Source organism: Cynara cardunculus (genome assembly GCF_001531365.2).
Source record: "Cynara cardunculus var. scolymus isolate 2C chromosome LG 3, CcrdV1, whole genome shotgun sequence".
Classification (NCBI taxonomy): domain Eukaryota; kingdom Viridiplantae; phylum Streptophyta; class Magnoliopsida; order Asterales; family Asteraceae; genus Cynara; species Cynara cardunculus.
The window spans coordinates 37556656-37576144 of NC_037530.1; the positions used below are offsets into that span (position 1 = coordinate 37556656).

The 19489-nt window shown below is 35.3% G+C and overlaps 2 protein-coding genes across 2 annotated transcripts in view; one reads left to right on the forward strand and one right to left on the reverse strand.

Moving 5' to 3' along the window:
- Nucleotides 1-3918: 3918 nt before the first annotated feature.
- On the forward strand, nt 3919-7985 carry LOC112510280 (phospholipase D alpha 1). Its single transcript, XM_025115639.1, has 3 exons — nt 3919-4011; nt 4588-6487; nt 7552-7985. Exons 1-3 carry the CDS (start codon nt 3919-3921, stop codon nt 7983-7985), a joined length of 2427 nt encoding a protein of 808 aa, XP_024971407.1.
- A 9653-nt stretch (nt 7986-17638) lies between these two features.
- The window catches only part of LOC112509220 (glucan endo-1,3-beta-glucosidase 14-like), a 2448-nt gene continuing 597 nt past the window's right edge, over nt 17639-19489 (reverse strand). Inside the window, exons 2-3 of the mRNA XM_025114076.1 lie at nt 18052-19085; nt 17639-17831 (exon numbers count right to left, since the gene is read on the reverse strand). Coding sequence (XP_024969844.1) covers nt 17763-17831; nt 18052-19085 — 1103 coding nt within the window. The 3' untranslated portion in view covers nt 17639-17762. The remainder of the gene's footprint in view (nt 17832-18051; nt 19086-19489) is intronic.

The following is a 19489-nucleotide window of genomic DNA, read 5'->3' on the forward strand; positions in this document are numbered from 1 at the left end:
TATATATATATATATATATCATTTTTAATAAGGTTTTAAAAAATGTTAAAAACATTTGTTTTGTAACTTATTTTTATAAATAATGGAACTCATTTCCATTCCAAATCCTACAAATCAAACACACCAATAATTTAAAATCCATTTCAATTGAAATCCCTCCAAATCCTTTATGAAATCCAAATCTCTAAACCAATCGTGCAAACCAAACGAAACCCTTAAAGTATCTATAACATATATTCTTTATTTTAAATATTACAATATTAATATTATTATAATATTTTATACATATAATAGAATATTATTTTTCTCTCGTACATGCTTCACCTAAAAGTTTCTTTAAAAGTATCTACTAGAGATGCTCTTGATAACCTAAACATCATGTTCAGGGCTGTGCAAAATCCGATCCAATTGGAATTATCCGAAAAACCCAACCGAAAAAATCCAAACCGAACCAACCCGAGGTCCGAAATCCGAAAATTATTTCGGGTTAGTTGGATCGGGTAGGATCTCATGATCCATCCCCCGAACCCGTCCGAAACCCTAAGAAAACAACAATTCATGTTTATTGGTTTTTAATAATATGTTAATCATGATTGGTTTGAGATTGGCTCCAAAGTTCAAAAGTACCAGGAGGTCCCATGTTCAAATTCAAAGAGAAATAAAAATCCATTTGTGGTCACGGAGATTTAAATGCGGTGACTCCGGTCTATCTGCAAAGCAGGTGGTCGTCCTCAGATTAGACGACTCGCATAACGGGTTGGATATCCAAATTAATAAAAAAAATATGTTTGCCAATTTGAAATTTGGACTCTGGTTTTTATTAAACAAAAATACATCTTTAAAAACCTTTTCCAATACAATTATTTTTTCTAAAATTGTTTATAAAAATTAACACTGGTCCTCAAAGGTCCATTTATTAAACAATCGTTAATATTATATGAAATCTTATCTGATTTTCTCGTAAAATATTATATGATTTTTATATATTTTTTAATATTCAATACTAATGTCATTTTAATTGTTTCGACATCAATAGTTTTAATAATGTATTTTTGTTTTAATTGTGATTTTTATTCTTATGGTTGTAGGGATGGAAACAACAATAAATTGTAAATCATAAAGATAAAAATAATAATGAATTATAATCCATAGGGACTAAAACTGCAAATTTCTAAACTACTTGGAACAATTATTAACAAATCACATGGTAAAAGAAGTAACTTACTCTTTGAGTAAACTACAATTTTTGGTCTTTGTGGTTTACATCAATCTCTGAAAGTGGTCCCTAGACTTCAATAACTACAATTAATATCTCTATCATTTACATTTTGCTTTGAAAATCGTCCCTAATCGCTAGCTCTGTTAAAATTGTCCGTTAAATAAAGGGTATTATTGTCTTTTTTACTAATTCATTTGTCTTTTTCTATTTTGTCTTTTGCCTATTAAAATAGCAATGGTTATATATTTAATTATTAACTTAAATAATTATATACAAACGTATATATACACATACATTACATGCACACACACACCCCCTCTCTCTCTCTCTCTCTCTATATATATATATATATGTGTGTAGATTATCGTCGGCCACGAGCTACCTCTGGCCAACCCAATATATCATCTCCGACGTTCCAGTCACCAAAAAATAGAAAAAAGGACAAAAAAGAAAGAAAGGTAAAAGGACTAAATTACCCCTAATTTAACGAAGAAAAGTTAACAGAGTTAAGTCGAAAGATAATTTTTTAAGCAAAATGTAAACGGTAGAGATGTTAATAGTAGTTATTGAAGTCTAAGACTTTAAGGACCATTTTTGAAGATTGATATAAACCAAAGAGACCAAAATTGTAGTTCACTCTTACTATTTTATATATATTTAAGAAATTAGATTAAGAATAAACTACAAATTTGGTCCTTGTGGTTTGTCAAAAGTAACACTTTTAGTCCCTACAGTTTTGAAATTATAAAATGGCTATCATGGTTTGAACTAATACGGTGAGATATGATTTAACACATTTACCAACAATCCATTTTGATTGCTGAGAATGCTACACTATAAGATAAGTGAGAGTGATGTCTCTTTCTAGTAAACGCTTATCCAGTAAGCATTTAGTAACAGATGCCTAAAATTATTAAAACATTAATTTAAAATATCAAATATAATACTTGCTCAAAAATTTAGTATAAAATCATTAAAACCGTCCAACGGTCCAAGTCCAAGTCCAAGTAATCAAAGCCCAGTTAGAACCAAATTAGGCCCAATTAAGCCCATCAAACCGTTCCAACGTGATACGGTGATAGACCAGGTGTAATTAGAACCATAAATATAAATCAAATTCGTTGTTATAATCGAGCAGTGATTACTGGTAATAGATTGAGGGTCGTTTGATTGATTTTTCGTAAAGTTCTAAATAGATAAAGTTGTCTGTGTGAATTAATCTATCTGTATGATTGATAATGTTTTGTTTAGAGGATTTTTTAATAGATGAAAGAAACATATTTTTTAATTGGAAGAGACATGTTTGAAAAAAAAACTTGTTTTTCTACACAAAACTTTCCTTAGAAGCTTATTGAATAAGCCAATTTCTATATCATCAAGCCACTACCAAATAGTCATTTATAGCTGACCGAATAAGTTGTGAGTCTAATTATACTCGTTAAGCTACTAACAAACACCCCTTAAGATTAAGAAATTATCGTTGTTCTTAATATATGGTTACCGGCTTAATGATTAAATAGTTGTAATGTTAGAACATCTCCAACAACGGCGAATGATCACGTCAAAATAAGAGTTAAAATGAGAAGCGTAAGAAAGAATCTAGACCCTTTATCACTTTTAATCTTAAACCCACCCATGAATAACGTCTGATACGGGGATTGTTCAGGTGCATCTCGATGCATCTCATCTCAGTATCATCCAATGACGGAGATCTCTTCTTACGTTTCTCATCTTAACTCACATTCTCACTGGAACTCAACCCCTCCAACAACTATGTTGTTTTAGATATTTTGAAGATATGAGAAAAGTTTGCTCCAACAACTATGCTAAACTTTTTTGTAAAATAGAGAAAAAAGTGAAAAAAAATAATATAACATAGCTGTTGAAGATGCTTTTAAATTTTAAAAGATCATTTATAAGGTCTGAAATGCAATATTTATATTTTTTATTTTATTTTTTATACATATGGTTATGATTTATATCTACCAATAAAATGTGATAATTATGTTGTTTAAAAAAACAAAAGATTTGTTAATAATTTTGATTTCCGTCTTTATGGTTGAGAAATTGTGATTTTCGTTCGTATAATTTGTAATTTATTGCTATTTTTATCCATAGATAAATACAAGCGACTAAAACAATAAAGAATTGTAAAACCATATGGACGCAATTTCTTAACACGTGGACAAAAATAGCAATTTATACAATCCATAGGGACTAAAAATGTAATTTACTCATTCCTAAAAACAAAACGGTTTTATCGGTTAGCTTTGAGTTTTTACAACAACTGTTTTCACGGATCGCTATTTCCCTCCCACACTTCCCCTTGCCTCTTATTACCTCTTTGCATTGGAGTTCGGATCGTATCCTCTGTGTTTTCCTCTCTCTCAGTTTCATCAAAAAGGTAAGCATGTTTTCTATCAGTAATTGTTCACATAATTCATAGCTCAGTTGAAATGAACACGAATTATGTTCTAATCTAGCTATTGAATCACTTGATTGACGAATATTGTTCTCGATTAATTGGTGTTGATCAGCCAGTCTGCTTTTGGGCTATTTCATCCTTCGTATGATCGTTAGTATGTGCTTGTGTGTGTAATATTGTTTTATATATTGTAAAAATGTGATTATGTGGTAGCAATTTGATGAAAAATGAGTAATGCGTAATATTCGATTGTTTATATGACGCAGGATAGGAAATGTCTAAGGTACTGCTCCATGGAACTCTTCATGTTACAGTCTATGAGGTTGACAAGCTCCGTGAAGGTGGTGGCCCTAATGTATTCGGGAAGGTAATTAGGATCGTATGCAGATGTTATCATGTTGATTTCAATCGTTTCGTTTGTTTTCATCAATATTATTGATGACTGATTTTATACTCATTAACAACGATGTATATCAAGTGAATGACATTTTAGGAACACCAACTGTTCGCTAGTATGTTCACATAAAATAATGATACAATTTGTGTTATTCTCGTTGCTTATAATCAAAAGTTGAAAGTAACCAAATTTTGATATGATCGATGTATATAAGTTTTAAATAAGATTTTTTTTAACAACGATCAGATCTCTAAGATGCATGTAAACATGACAAAATTAAGAAAACTTGTTAACAAAAATTCATTTTTACCAATATGTTTTAGTGATTGTTAGCAAATAGATAAACACAGAAGTCACTGGAAATTGGATGCCACTCCTTCATGGTTACATAACCTCATGTCTAAATGTATGATGCGTGATCTTGTTTCACTTCAAACAACCGAATTTTATGTTGCTGAATTCAACTTCTGAAGGATGTTTCGGTGATTATTAGTGTTATACTTTATCCCAATAACGAGATTTCATATATTTGTTTTTTTCTTGCAGCTTATGGCAAACATACAGGAGACTGTTGGATTTGGAGAAGGAACTCCCAAAATTTATGCAACAATCGATCTAGAAAAAAGCAGAGTTGGACGAACTAGGATGATAGAGAACGAACCCCAAAACCCAAGGTGGTACGAATCTTTCCACATTTATTGTGCTCACCATGCTTCTAATATCATATTCACTGTTAAGGACGATAATCCCATTGGTGCAACATTACTTGGAAGAGCTTACATGCCTGTTAGAGAACTCTTAGATGGGGATGAGGTAGACAAATGGATTGAGATCATGGATGAAGACAACAACCCCACGCCAGCTGGTTCTAAGATCCATGTGAAGCTACAATACTTTGATGTCACTCAAGATCGTAACTGGGATCGTGGAATTAAAACCGGAAAGTATCCCGGAGTTCCTTACACATTCTTTGCTCAGAGACAAGGATGTCGAGTTTCTTTATACCAAGATGCTCATGTGCCTGATAATTTCATCCCTAAGATATCACTTGCTGGTGGCAAGTATTATGAGCCACATAGATGCTGGGAAGATATCTTTGATGCCATTTCTGATGCAAAACACTTTATTTACATTACTGGATGGTCTGTATACACCCAGATCCCTTTAATCAGAGACCCAAATAGGCAGAAGCCTGGAGGAGATGTCCTACTTGGCCAACTGCTAAAAAAGAAGGCAGATGAAGGTGTTAGAGTTGCTATGCTCGTTTGGGATGACAGAACTTCTGTAAATGTATTTAAGGAGGATGGATTAATGGCTACCCATGATGAAGAAACTGAAAACTTCTTCAAAGACACTGATGTTCATTGTATTTTATGCCCACGCGATCCTGATGATGGAGGAAGCATCATTCAAGATCTCAAAGTATCCACCATGTTTACTCACCACCAGAAGATTGTAGTGGTAGATCATGAGCTGCCCAGGGGAGGATCGCAGAAACGAAGGGTCATGAGTTTTGTTGGTGGTATTGATCTATGTGATGGCAGATATGATTCTGCCTTCCATCCTCTTTTTAGTACCCTAGATTCTGCTCACCATGATGATTTTCATCAACCTAATTATGCTGGAGCTTCCATAGCTAAAGGTGGTCCAAGGGAGCCTTGGCATGACATTCATTCTCGGGTCGAAGGACCGATTGCGTGGGATGTTTTGTTCAATTTTGAGCAAAGATGGAGAAAGCAAGGTGGGAAAAACGTATTGGTTGACTTGAAACAACTTGATGACATCCTAATCCCGCCATCTCCGGTCACGTTCCCTAATGATCAAGAGACATGGAATGTGCAGCTGTTCCGATCCATCGATGGTGGTGCAGCCTTTGGCTTCCCAGATACACCGGAAGAAGCATCCAAATCAGGTCTTGTAAGTGGCAAGGATAATATCATCGATCGAAGTATTCAAGATGCTTACATTAATGCTATTCGGAGAGCAAAACATTTCATCTATATTGAGAACCAATATTTCCTTGGAAGCTCTTTTGCATGGAAATCAGATGATATTGATGTCGATGAAGTCGGGGCTTTACACCTCATTCCAAAAGAACTTTCTTTAAAGATTGTGACCAAGATTCAAGAAGGGGAAAAGTTTATTGTTTACATTGTGGTACCGATGTGGCCTGAAGGAATCCCAGAAAGTGGATCCGTTCAGGCCATACTGGACTGGCAACGAAGAACAATGGAGATGATGTATAAAGATATTGTAGATGCCCTCCAAGATAAGGGACTTGATGATGATCCACGAGAGTATCTCACTTTCTTTTGTCTTGGAAATCGTGAGGCGAAGAAGAGCGGAGAATATGAACCTACGGAAGCACCTGAACCAGATTCAGGTTATCTTCATGCCCAAGAGAACCGACGCTTTATGATCTACGTGCATTCCAAAATGATGATTGGTAAGTGGAAACTTTAATAAACTTACCTTTTTAGTGTCTTAATTACATACCCTACATCCCTTGTTAAGGTTACTACATAACATATATACCCTTTTGATTCTCGATTTAAAGAGCACTTTGTAGGAAGAGGAGAGGTAACTACATATATTCAGGTTTGATATTCCATGTCTAGTTGATACGACCCTTTCAAACAGAGGCAAAATAGTGTGTCGAGTCCTTAGGTGATGGTAAACCATGACTCTTATATCATATTAGAATGTGTGGAACCTCTTTGAATCTCTCTAATAGCTATTTTAAAGATAAAAATGAAGCATATATATATATATATATATATATATATATAGGGTTGGGTTTTGATGAGAATAAGGGTTATGATGAGATGATGAGAACAAAACTTTCATCTACATTCGACTATCTTTGTTTACCTATTTTATCGTAATGATCAAAACTTTAACAAATCCATGAATATGGAAGTGATTAAGTGTATGTAAAGGTTCGATAAAAGTGACTTAAAAATGAAGATAAATTTGATGATCAAAGTAGATGAATGTAGCTAAAGGTAATCTAATTTAGATGAATGTAATTGAAGATACTCAAAGTAGTTGAAAAAATTAAGTTAGATAAAAAAATCAACTCATCTAAAGACTCGAAAGTGTTTTCACCATTCTATGTATAACTCTTATTCTCACACGATCCATATCTATACACACACACATAGGTGGTTGATCAAACGAGAACACTTTCATTTTACGTAAACGTAAGGACACACTTATTACATGTGATAATACACGTGAGGGTGTGGTGTGCGGATGACTTGGCCCTCGACCTTGGTCGTGCTAAGGTGCATGTGTCTCTGATTTAATATCCCATATGATTGACTATAGTAAAAAAGATGTTTTCACGTTTTCATAACATGAAGGTGTTCTCATTTGACCATTATATAAGTTTTTCGGTCCATGTCTAGTAGATACAAGACTCTAATAGCTTTGAAATAAGACCATGGTAGATTGACATTTCAGAACATGGTAATCTAACATCTTATATATATATCTACCATGGTGCAGTTGATGATGAATACATAATCGTTGGATCCGCTAACATCAACCAACGATCCATGGATGGTGCCCGAGATTCCGAAATAGCCATGGGAGCCTATCAACCATACCATCTTGCTACCCAAACACCCGCTAGGGGACATGTCCATGGCTTCCGTATGGCTTTATGGTACGAACACCTCGGAATGCTCGATGACAGCTTTGAACGCCCAGAAAACAAGGATTGCGTAAACAAGGTGAACGAGATGGCTGACAAATACTGGGATCTATATGCCAGTGAAGATCTCGATCGTGATCTCCCTGGTCACTTGCTTCGCTATCCCGTTGGTGTTACTAGAAAAGGCGATATTACAGAACTCCCGGGAACCGAGTGTTTCCCGGATACAAGTGCACGTATCCTTGGTGCTAAATCCGATTACCTCCCTCCCATCCTTACTACTTAAAAAAAGAGTGCTTGCTTGTTTCGTATTTTTAACCTCAAATCTTTATTGCATCTTAGGGGCTGTTTACTAAACGCTTGCAGCTTTTTACCTGGTAAGTTGCGCTGATCCAATATGAATAATATTATTTACCTACACCCTCTGACCCGCAATGTCGTTGGCTGAAGTTTTGTCCCGGTAAGGATCAAGAGCCTCACTTACTCTGTTAGCAGTTACCTGATTTGTGTTAGTAAACGAAACTTTAGTTGAATAATAAGCTATACTTGATTCTTAATTTGCATTCTTACATAAGGTTTGTAAGAGGTGTTGTCTTCTTTTACCAAAAGAATTAATGTTTATCATGTTTGATATTTTCTAAGATGTGTACCAATGACCCTTTTTATATGTGCATTGTGCCTTCTTGTTGTCATCTTTGTCTGGTAGAATATATATATGTTTCCAAACTGTTTATAACATTGTTAGTAACTTAATGAGTTTAAAGCTTACTTGATAAGTTATATATGACTTTTTGGTACTGACTTAATCATATAGAAAGTGACTTATTCAATATGCTTACAGGGGGAGCTTTATGCAGAAGCCAAGTTTTTTTTTTCAAACCTACCCTCCCAATTAAAAACATGCTCATTCCATCTAATATTAAACCTCTCCCAAACCAAAATCTTTCCGGTCTATACAAACAAATTAATCCACACATGACTTAATGGAAAACCAACCACACAACCCCTGAACCCCTTCCTCTATGGATAAAGTTGTTTATGTGAATTACCCACTCCCTGTTCGTATCGCAAAAATAGTTAATGATGTTGTTCTACTTTAATTTTGTAAACGTTCACATTAACACAATTGCAATCTTGTTTCTTGTAAATGAGAGACGTATCATGCCGGATGCCGAGTCCACCAAATAATAAATTCCAACTAACGACTAATTACAACCAAAATTGTAGTAGTGTAAGTCGGGTCGAATCCACAGAGACTCGGTCTAACGTTATACGACTAGCGAATCAAGCACACGATGGAAGCGTAAAAATACTAATAATCACAAGGGGGGGGGGGGTTTGAATTTGATTAATTACTCTACAAATGCAATAATATAAACTAAAACAATTGATTAAAATCCCAACATCGATTTAATACCGGTTAAGATGTTAGTGCCTATCATCGATTCCAAAAATGTAAACGGAAAGAACAAGCCCGAATTGGCTTTAATCGTTAACAAGCTCTAACGACCCGCATTTTCCATAGATAATTGTTGACTAAAATAAGCTCTCTAATCAACCCTTAACCACAAATACAAATTTAAATAAGCTCTTAAACTCATAGGTGCGACTAGCTTTACCGGACTAGAAAAATTACCAATTCAAAGCCATAAGCTCATAAGCTCGGCTTATCGAGGCTCTAATCGCAAGATTTCAAATATTCAATCCGGAAACCTTATCAAAACCAAATGAATATTATTGTTATTCTATCAAAACTCTAAGACAATTACGTATCTAAGTATTTTGAATAACCATTCCATAAAAGATTTCCAATCAGTTAGCTAAACTAATTAAAAACCCAAATAGGATTAACATTAAGTTCAGAAATCAAACAAATAAGCTTGTTCAAACACGATTACAATGAAATCTCAAAGCAATAACAAATCAAAACCTAATTAAATCAATGTTGGAATGAACAAATTAGCAAGACATGGTTAAACTAAGTTACTGATTCTAAGGGTTTTAGGTTTACCATAAGAATCAGGAAGATTGATGAGAAAAGGTTGTCTTCTCCAATTCTTGCATCCGTGTTCTTCAATGGAACCACCGTCTMRCATCCATCTTCTCCAATCAAACAGCTTGCTGCTGTTTTCAATTGACAGCCCCTTGCTGTCACTCGGTTTCTTCCTCCCGTCTGCTGTCCCTCTCTCGATCCTTTTCGATTTCTGCCTCTAATCGACAGCCCTCGATTTTTCTTGCTGTCGGCTGCTTCCAAAACGAACAGCCCTCGCGACTGTCTCTTCTCCCCTGTCGAACCGACTGCTTTTCTCCCCTGTCGAACAGCCTCCCTTCGATAGACTCCCCTTCTTTTTGTATTGACAGCCCCTTCTATCTTGTTCCTCTCCACGACCCTCGCTGCCCACGTCGATCATTGCACGATGTCCCTTCTCCATCGCACTTCTCTCGCTGCACACGTCTCTCTCTCTCTCTCTCTCTCTCTCTCGCGACTCGCTTACTGGTTTGGGCAGCAGCCCAAGCTCCTTCTCGATTTGTTTTGCTGTTTCTTTTGGGCTTAGACTTGGGCTGCTGTTATGGGCCAAACAAAACACATAATCAAATACATTTTTCTCACCTTTAATGGCCTCATGAGAATAAATATTAACCTAAGTAAAAATGGACGTTTTAAGCATCAACTTAACATTAATTGCAAGATAACTTTGATATAAAAATATATAAAATTTGCACATATCATATCAATATAAAAGAAATCCAACTTATCAATTTCAATAAATCCAATTTAGTTTTGCCACATTCAACATTAAAAATATCAAAAACATAAAAATAAAGGTGTTTTTATTTCCAATTTGATGTTAAAATATTAAAAAAATGAAGATAAAAATGTTGATGTCTATATTTAGACGTCAATAAAAAAGGCCTTTTTGAAAATATATTAATATAATATTAAGTTTAATAATTTTATATGTATATATATAGATATTGTTAAAAGTTTGATATATTAAGATGTTTATTATTATTATAATATTAAACATGGTTTTTAGTGTTCAACGGACCCACCATTTCTAGTATTTTTAGTGTTATTTTTTAGTGATAGATTGGAGATGTCCAAAAAAAAAAAAATCAAGGTTATATATATATATATATATACACACGTAAATCATCGAAAAAATCCATTTGAAAATACATATGTAAATCTATATATATATATATATATATATATAACGTCGAGTCACATATAAATCTTTAATCTCGTGTTTTCGAATTTGAGAAGAAAAGATAAGAAACGGAAAGAAAACAAATGGATGCGTTTTTTTTATTTGTGTTCTTGAGAGGGAAGGAAGATGAAGGAAATAAAATAAATTTTGATGTTTTTGAGAGAAAAGGGCAAAAAAGGAAAGAGAAGTAATAAAAATAAATTTTCATGTTCTTGAATATAAGAAAAAAGAAAGAAAACATGTTATTTTTACGAATATGCCCTTATTTATTTTTAAGTGAGTTATAACCGACAGGTGGATATGTAATTTTTAAATATTTATAATTGTTTTTATTTATTTTTCTTTTTCTTTTCCCTTTCCTTCCATATTTGGAAGAAAAGTTTTGGAAGGAAAATCAACATTATTTTCGTTCATTTTCTTTTCCTTTCCTTAAAAAAATCGAAGACAACGTTTTTTTCATTCCACTACTTTCCATCATTTCTCTTTGTTAAAAAGTAATCGAAAACACAACGTAAAGATTTTCACAATAATGTATATACAAATTATTTGGTAACATGACAAATGATCGTGTAAGAAGGAGAGTTAGGTGTCGTTTACCAAACGCTTACCCGGATAAGTGCTTACCAAGTCACTTTACTTTACTGGATGAATATGACAATGACTAAAAATCTTACCCGGTAAGAGCGAAGGCAAGAATCGAAAGCCTTACCCGGTAAGTGAGAATGATGACTCTTACCATGGTTAGCACTTACTGGGATAAATTGTTACATACAATGCGTTTTAGTGAATAAAATTTTACCTGGTAAGTAAACGATAACGTTGAATTTTACCGGTAAATGCTTATCGAGTAAGTGTTTAGGTAAACGGCCCCTTAATGTGAGAATCATAAGATCGGATCTGAACCCTTTATCAACTTTAACATCAAACTCACACATGAATCGTGATTGATACGATGACTGATCCGGTCCATTTTGGTGCACCTCATCTTAATATACATCAAGGGTGGAGATCTTTTCTTACGTTTCTCATCGTAACTTTCTTTCTCACCGAAACCCAGCTATTACACTGTATCTTTATATTCTTATCATATTTAATTTTTATTATTTAAACTTAAAAATGATTGACCCCCAAGAAATGCAAAAGTAAGTCCAAGATGTACCCTCCAGAATTGACCAAATTGACTCAACCACCTCAACCATCATTTCCAATTGGCTTTTATTGAATACCCCCATGCTCTACACCATTCCTTCCTTCCTTCAAATTTCCAACCCCACCACATTTTAACACATCATTTACATTAAAACTTTAATATATAATATTATTAATAACATTTTTTTTTACCTTCATAATGTTTTGTTGTGAAGTTTCAAGTGTAAAAATATGGTCTCACAAAAATATGTTGGTCTCACATGAACCCAACCCTACAAGACGTTACATGTCCCTAAGTTATTCTCATAAAATCCTCTCTTTTTATCGTGTAACAGATTTGTTAAACCTGTTTTAAACGATGAAATCCCTTCTGAAAATAACCTATGTCTTTAAGTTCATATGTCTTATTCGGGTATTTTATAAAAATACGTTAATATATAAATAGATAAATACACGTTTTAGTGTATCGGTCTTTTTTTGTTCTTTCTAGGAAATGCAATATTTTCTTGGAGGAACTTTCCCACCACCAAGAACAATGGTCATGTGTGTCCACTCTTTGTGTGTTCATAAATTAAATTCATGACCACTTGTTCCATGTCAAACCAATTACGTCTTTCAAGATTCGAGTGGAAGAGAAGATCAAAAGGATGCCGCCGGTTTGGAGTTCCCAAGTGGTGGTGTTAGCAGCGGCCATGGCGGTCTCCGGTACCGTAATCTTCCTCTCCCTACTCGGGACCACCACCACTTCCGCAGGAGAAAACCAAGATTCAATGGCTACGGAGGCACCACCATCACCACCACCACCACCATCATCACCACCGCGTTCTTGTTTGTCCTCTGTCAAGAAAGACAGAAAGGCAAAAAAGAAAGTTCGATTCGCGGAGAATGTAGAATTGTGGGAGGAGGTTCAACACGTTTCTAATTGTGGGATCCGTTCTACAGATTTCCATGGTGGTGTAGGAAATCCGATTGTAGAGTTTTCATGTTAAAACATCTTTATTATTTATAATTTTTTGATTTTTCCATGAAAAATTCAGATACTGATTCCATATTTTTTACAAGTCCATAATATAATTGAATGGAGCAGTGTTTTAGTTATATATATCATATGAATTAAAGAATTTATATGAAATACAGAAAAGACCTGTGTATATCTTATTTTTTGCGTACTTCAACTTCAAATTAAATATACAGGATGAAGAGGAAAGTTCAGTTGCAAACTTGTTTTCAATTATAAATTGAGGGACAAAGGACATCACGACACGTGTCCTTTTTTTTTCACATTCATTATGAATAATCAGGGGCGGAGCTCACCTTGGAGCCATAAGCGGCATCGGTGCCCCTCAAACTTTAAAAATAAAAGTTGATATAGTCCTAAACCTCAGTTATCCACTTGAAACTTCATTTATTCATATCAAAATTTGTTGTTTTCTTTCTTTATGAATGCGAAGTTCTCTAAAGGTTTTAAAATAAACAACTTACTTTCTTGAATACATAAATTTTTTACGATATCTTGAATTTGTTTGTATAAATATAGAAATAGTCATTTTTTACAACTATTTTTTTGACAAATATTTAATAAATAAAACACACACACACACATATATATAGAAGTGTGTTATTATACAACCCCTTATATTTGTACAACCAATACAACTCAATTTCAATCGTTGATTTAATTTGATGAATATGTAATTTCATAATATAAAATATTGATCATAATTAATGAACCTTATTCATCTTGCATAAATATTTAAATCATAATAAATGAACTCTCATCATTTCCATAAATATTTTAATTTATTGGGTTGCATTGGTTGTACAAATGTAATGAGTTGCATTTGAAACAATCTCTCTCTTTCTCTCTCTCTATATATACACACACACACACACACACACACTTAAATAGGGTTTTTCTCAAGCGTAAAGTTGTACATTTTCTTACATTTTTTCTAGGTACTCCTAGATAGATTTTATGGATCCGCCTTTGTGAATAATAAACTCCATTCATTATGAATAATGAACATTCATGATGAATATCCCATGAATGTCTTAGACACGTGACGAGCTCTTTTTTTCCCCGTTTCATAAACGAAACTTAAGTTTACAATTACGCGTGTCAATGTGGCGGGGATGAACGGAGAATGCAATCCTCAGCTCCGATTCCACTATCTCATCCCCGTCCGTGGCCCCAACGAGTACAAGGAATCGAATCCCCTCTCAGGATTTGTTGGGCTTATTCCCATTCCACCCTGGTTTATCCTTACTTCAACAATGGTTAACATATTGATAAAATAAATAATAAATTATACAACATATATTAAGAAATATAATTTTAATTAATATTATATATACATATAAAACGGGTTGCCCCGGTTTTCAGCTTGTCGGGGAATCCCGGCCCGTACCCGTTAAAACTCCCCGGCTGCATATACCGGAGCCGAGCAAATCACCATGCCTCTTTACAATTGAACCTACCCAACGCCGTGCTTACCAGAAACGCCATAAGCGTACCTTAGTCTGAGGCTGCTAACATGGGTTGTCTCGTTGATTTATATATATAATATATATATACACATATGTGTGTGTGTGTGTTCAACTTCGCCCTCTTCCTCTGTTCATGGACATTATAAATGAAATTATACACAAATTTGGCCGGAGAAGACTGCTGTCGTATGCCATTGCCATTTCAGTTTTACCTCTTTTGTGAATATGAATGACGTTATGCGCATGATATGAACAGCAACATCAAAATACACGTCTGTTTGTGTTTCCCCTTTCTAGTAACATGTGCACATGGAGACAATGGAAGGTCTTATCAATGGAAGAAACAAGACTTTTTTACGGTTAAAGGGACAACTATTTCCAAGTAAAATCTGAGCCGTTAAAGCTCTTTTCGTCAAGACTGTGCATAAAGCAGTGTAGAAGCAGTAACTTTACCATTAAAAATGTATGATTGCCATTGAGAAGGTACATGGGCGTTACAGAAGGAGAAACTGTTAAATTCTTGACAATGAGAGTGGTGGTGATGGCTTTTGCTTTTTTGGTACGAATTACTGTAAGTGAAATCTTTTGATAATTGGGAGTTTAATTGGAAAAAAACTGTTAGCATTTGCCAAGAATAGGTTAAAGCAAAACAGCAGAAAGAGATGGGCAAGATTGTGCACATCAACTGCTTGATGAAATGACGCTTCAAATTTCAATTCCATGAGTATGACCCGGTTCAGATGAACTTCGTCCCTGACGTCAAACTTAATCCATGTAAGAATATAGCATTATGTTGTTTTTAGTATCTTCTTCATATATTCCAGTTTTCTTATGCTTTATCTATGCATATTTTAGGTACATTTCAATCCGAATTTGCTGGTCTTGGTCTTGGTGTTGGTCTTACGCATTGTGCTCTTCCTAATTCGAGCTAGCTTACCACACAAGTATTTAAAACATTTAAAGATGTCAAAGTTTCCTACTTCGATTCTTAATCTTGATTTCCAGATTATGGGTATGTTAAATCTTGATATTTTCAATGCTTTGGTGAAGAAAGTCCTTGGGAGATCATTAATTGCAGCAGTCCAATAGGAGTTTGACCAAACCCACAAAAAAAAAACTAATGTCATTGATTTTTGCATGCCCAGATCACAAGGATAATGTTGGTAATTAAAGAATTCAATGGCTCAAGATTTAAGAAAAATTAGTCAGATCAAAACCAGTGCAACATTTTCCCAAAAACAGGAAGAAACAACAGTGAAATGTGGAGTGGGAAAAGAATTTGAGTTGGGAGGCTTGAATTCAATAGGCACAGAAGTCATTCACATTAGGAACCTGTCCCTTCTTCTCCAAACATTATCTCTTTTTCTTGTTTTGTTCACATCCAAATAGTAACCCAATCCCCTGAAGATTTCTCTCCCTTCCCTTTCTCAGCACCCTTTTAATTTCCACTTTTTCCGTAACAGTACCTCATGCACGACAAATACTATTTATTCCTCACAACAAGTCCTCTTTATCATCTTCTTACTCTTCTTCTATTTATATATATATATATATACGCATATCACTGTTAATATATCCAACCCTTCCAGTTGTTAACTATTGATGGCACCTGCAAGGACCTACACACTTGGCCTCAGGGTGGTTGTCACAGTCATTCTTCTCTTATTTGTTACAGTATCACATTCCATATCAGGTAAACACAGAAATAACCACTCTCAAAGAACTAAACAATTGAAATCAAAATGGGTTTTTGTTATTCTTGGTTGTGATAATGGTTAATTTTTTCTGTTTTTAAAATATGCATTTGTTGATTAATTGGCAGTTGATGAAGGGGTGGTGGCAAGTGTGCAACAAAACAAGAAAATTCTAGGATCAAGGCCACCAGGGTGTGTGAACAAGTGTGTGAATTGCAGGCCATGCCAGGCCACTTTGGTTATTCCTCCACATCCCAAGATGATTGATTACCGCCATCAATCGTCTAATTGGGAAGACAATTACTACCTCCTTTCCTGGAAGTGCAAATGTGGTGACAAACTCTTTCAACCTTGACTATTACCTGCTTTAGAAGATGATATGTAAAGTACTCTACCATGTGATCTGATGCACCCAATAACCATTGATTTAAATTATGTATCTCTATTTCTGATCATTATGCTGAACATCTACTTTGGGTGTTATTGATTTTGAATATTAACTGCATATCCAGTTTTAGATATCTAATTTGCATACACAATATGAAATGAACTCTGCATACATATGCACTTCAAAATGTTTAACTTGATCCTCATTGTGGCCACAGGATATCTATTCTACCTATTCTTGAAAAACAACAAAATTAAAAATACTACCGAACTTTAGCACATAATTCAACTTTTGTAACTCCATCCACAGACCTTGGCTATCTTAAAAGGATAAAACCCAAGATAATGTTCAACAAAATGCTCCAGAAACTAGATTTAGATGAGGAAGAAACACTTAGGGGAGGTGGGATGCTTTTAGGTGTAGTGAGCCCACCAGCTGATAGGCTAGACCAAGCAATGGTTGTGCTAAGACGTACGGGGCTCTGACCATCTTGACCATGTGTGCCCAGGATGCAACCATAGTAGCGGTTGCTGGCCGAGTCTAGAGTAATGTTTGCAGGTACAGTTGCTATTGCAGGTCTAGTCCATCCCATGTCTTTGAATACGTAAGTAGTTTGAGCCTGAAGCGTTATGCTTTGAAATACAATCGTTGAAACAAAAGCAGAAACAGTCATTCTGTTCATATACCGATTCTCCTTCCCTGAAATAGGAAACGCGATTGATTGTTTTTTTGGGTATAAGAAGAGGGGAACTGCAGAGTTCCAGTGTAGGAAATCAACGTAGGAATATATATTAGACAGTTTAGAGGAATTAGCTGAATTCTGACTAATTCCTTTCTTCTGGAGGTTCCGAATTCATTAATTCCTTCTCTTAGGTGGTTGTGTTTTGACTCGTTCCTTTTCTTAAGCTAGTTTTACTCGTTTACCCAAGTCAACTCATTATGCATATTGAAAAGTAAAAGTCGGTGCTTTGAATTACCACAGAAGACTGAAAAATGAACAGAAGACTTTGTATTCATGGAAGACTACCATAGTGTACACCAATGTTTCTTAATCCCAAATAATTTTTCTACAAACTTAACATGGTGGTGCCTGATTCAAAGGATTCTTCAGACGCCCGAACCGTTAAGAGTTGTCATGAAGATATAATCAGCACCAGAGCCGCAGCAGATATCACATACATCAATTGCATAGACCAAATGCCCTGCAGGAAAGAAAGGTAACAACCGAAATAGATAAATTAGGGAACTGTACTACGAGAAACTGACCGAGTACGAGTATAGAGGCGGGTTTATTTGAGAACTGTGATAACCAACTATTTATGAATGATTCATGATGAATGTAATGAATATTTAGGTAATATTCATCATGAATATTTAGGTATATTCATCATGAATAGTTGGTTTTTAGGATTGTCAACATACTTTGAAGTTGATGGCGGATATTGCTGAAGAAGGTACAAGCCCTGTGAACCCGATACTGTAAGAAACACTCCCGTCTGCTTTGAATAGGCCAAAATTCCTCTCGGAAGTCGGTCCAGGCTTTAGGTTCTCGTTGAACATAGCAAAAACATATGCCTTAACCACCATCTTTGGTCTGTAAGGGGTGCCCTTTTTTTTTAGCAGCCTTTTACGTAGGTTCATATTGTAAGTCCGAGCATTGGTAACCGTAGCAGCTGCTTCATTTGGGTCTCCATTTGAAGCCCAGCCGGTTTCCGATACTATGACTTCCATTTTCTCGAATCCGGCTTTCTCCAAGGCAGCATAGGATGCATCGATTTGAGCCTCGAACATGTTGTCATAATGGAGTTTAGTTTTCTCATCATAGATTCCGGGATTCTTCTTAAAGAGGGCATAGTTTAGATCAATGTGTTCAGGATCACTAATGTATGCAAGAAAAGGGTAAGTGTTTATATAGAAAGGCGATTTAATTTGCGAGAAGAATTCGAGCAGTGGTTTCATGTAGGGCATGAAAGACTCCTTGAATGCGCCAGCTGATGGAGGGTACGAGGTTGCAAAAACTGCAGCTGAGTGTGGGCTCGAGACCTCAACTTTATCGGCTAAACGAAGCCGGACAAGGGCGTTATGGACATTTTTCACAGCCGGAACCAAGACCTCCCAGAGTTCTTGATTCGCGTTACCTAAGACCTCGTTGCCGACCGCAACACCGACGATGCGGGTCCCCGGTACAAACGGCTCGACATTTTCTTTCACCCAATCCATGGCTCGGTCTTCATTCACACTTATGTCTTTCAAGAACTCATTCCCGAGCCCGATTGTTATCTCGATGCCGGAGCCTTTAAACGCCTTGAGAACTTCGTGATCCGCATCAAAGATTCGGGTGTTCATGATCTTAGCTGCCTTCATAAGCGTGACTACGCTTTCCGGACGCGGAATGTTGTCGGCTATTCTCCCGTAATTTACTCCATACGTACCAATGAATGCACTCGATATCGCAACTGCCAACACACAAAGACCATCAAACACAAAAATACAACATATAATGTCAAAAGAACAATGGTCAAGGCATTGTTATGACGGCAAATCTTACAAGTCATGACTTTTTTCAAGGCATCGTTATGATGACAAATCTCTATATCATATATAATATTATAGGTGGAGGTTCAGGGAAAGCCTCTAAAAAATGAAAAAAATGAGGAACATCCTAGTAACATTCATCCGGTCGTATGCATCGGTATGCATCTATTGGACAAATTGTTTATGATTTACTTGTATGCATATGTGCATTCTGTTCAGATGAACAAATAGTTATCTTCCATTCTTCCTCAGTTTTTTTCCCTGTATTCCCGAGAACCTGACCTTAATATTATATATATATATATATATAAACATATGTTTTCTA

Bases quoted from the DNA above. Each gene is read 5' to 3' on its own strand.
- LOC112510280 (XM_025115639.1), top strand. From the start codon at position 3,919: ATGTCTAAGGTACTGCTCCATGGAACTCTTCATGTTACAGTCTATGAG. The intron at 4,012-4,587 runs GTAATTAGGATC...TTTTTCTTGCAG, and splicing joins GCCCTAATGTATTCGGGAAG to CTTATGGCAAACATACAGGA. The intron at 6,488-7,551 runs GTAAGTGGAAAC...ACCATGGTGCAG, and splicing joins GCATTCCAAAATGATGATTG to TTGATGATGAATACATAATC.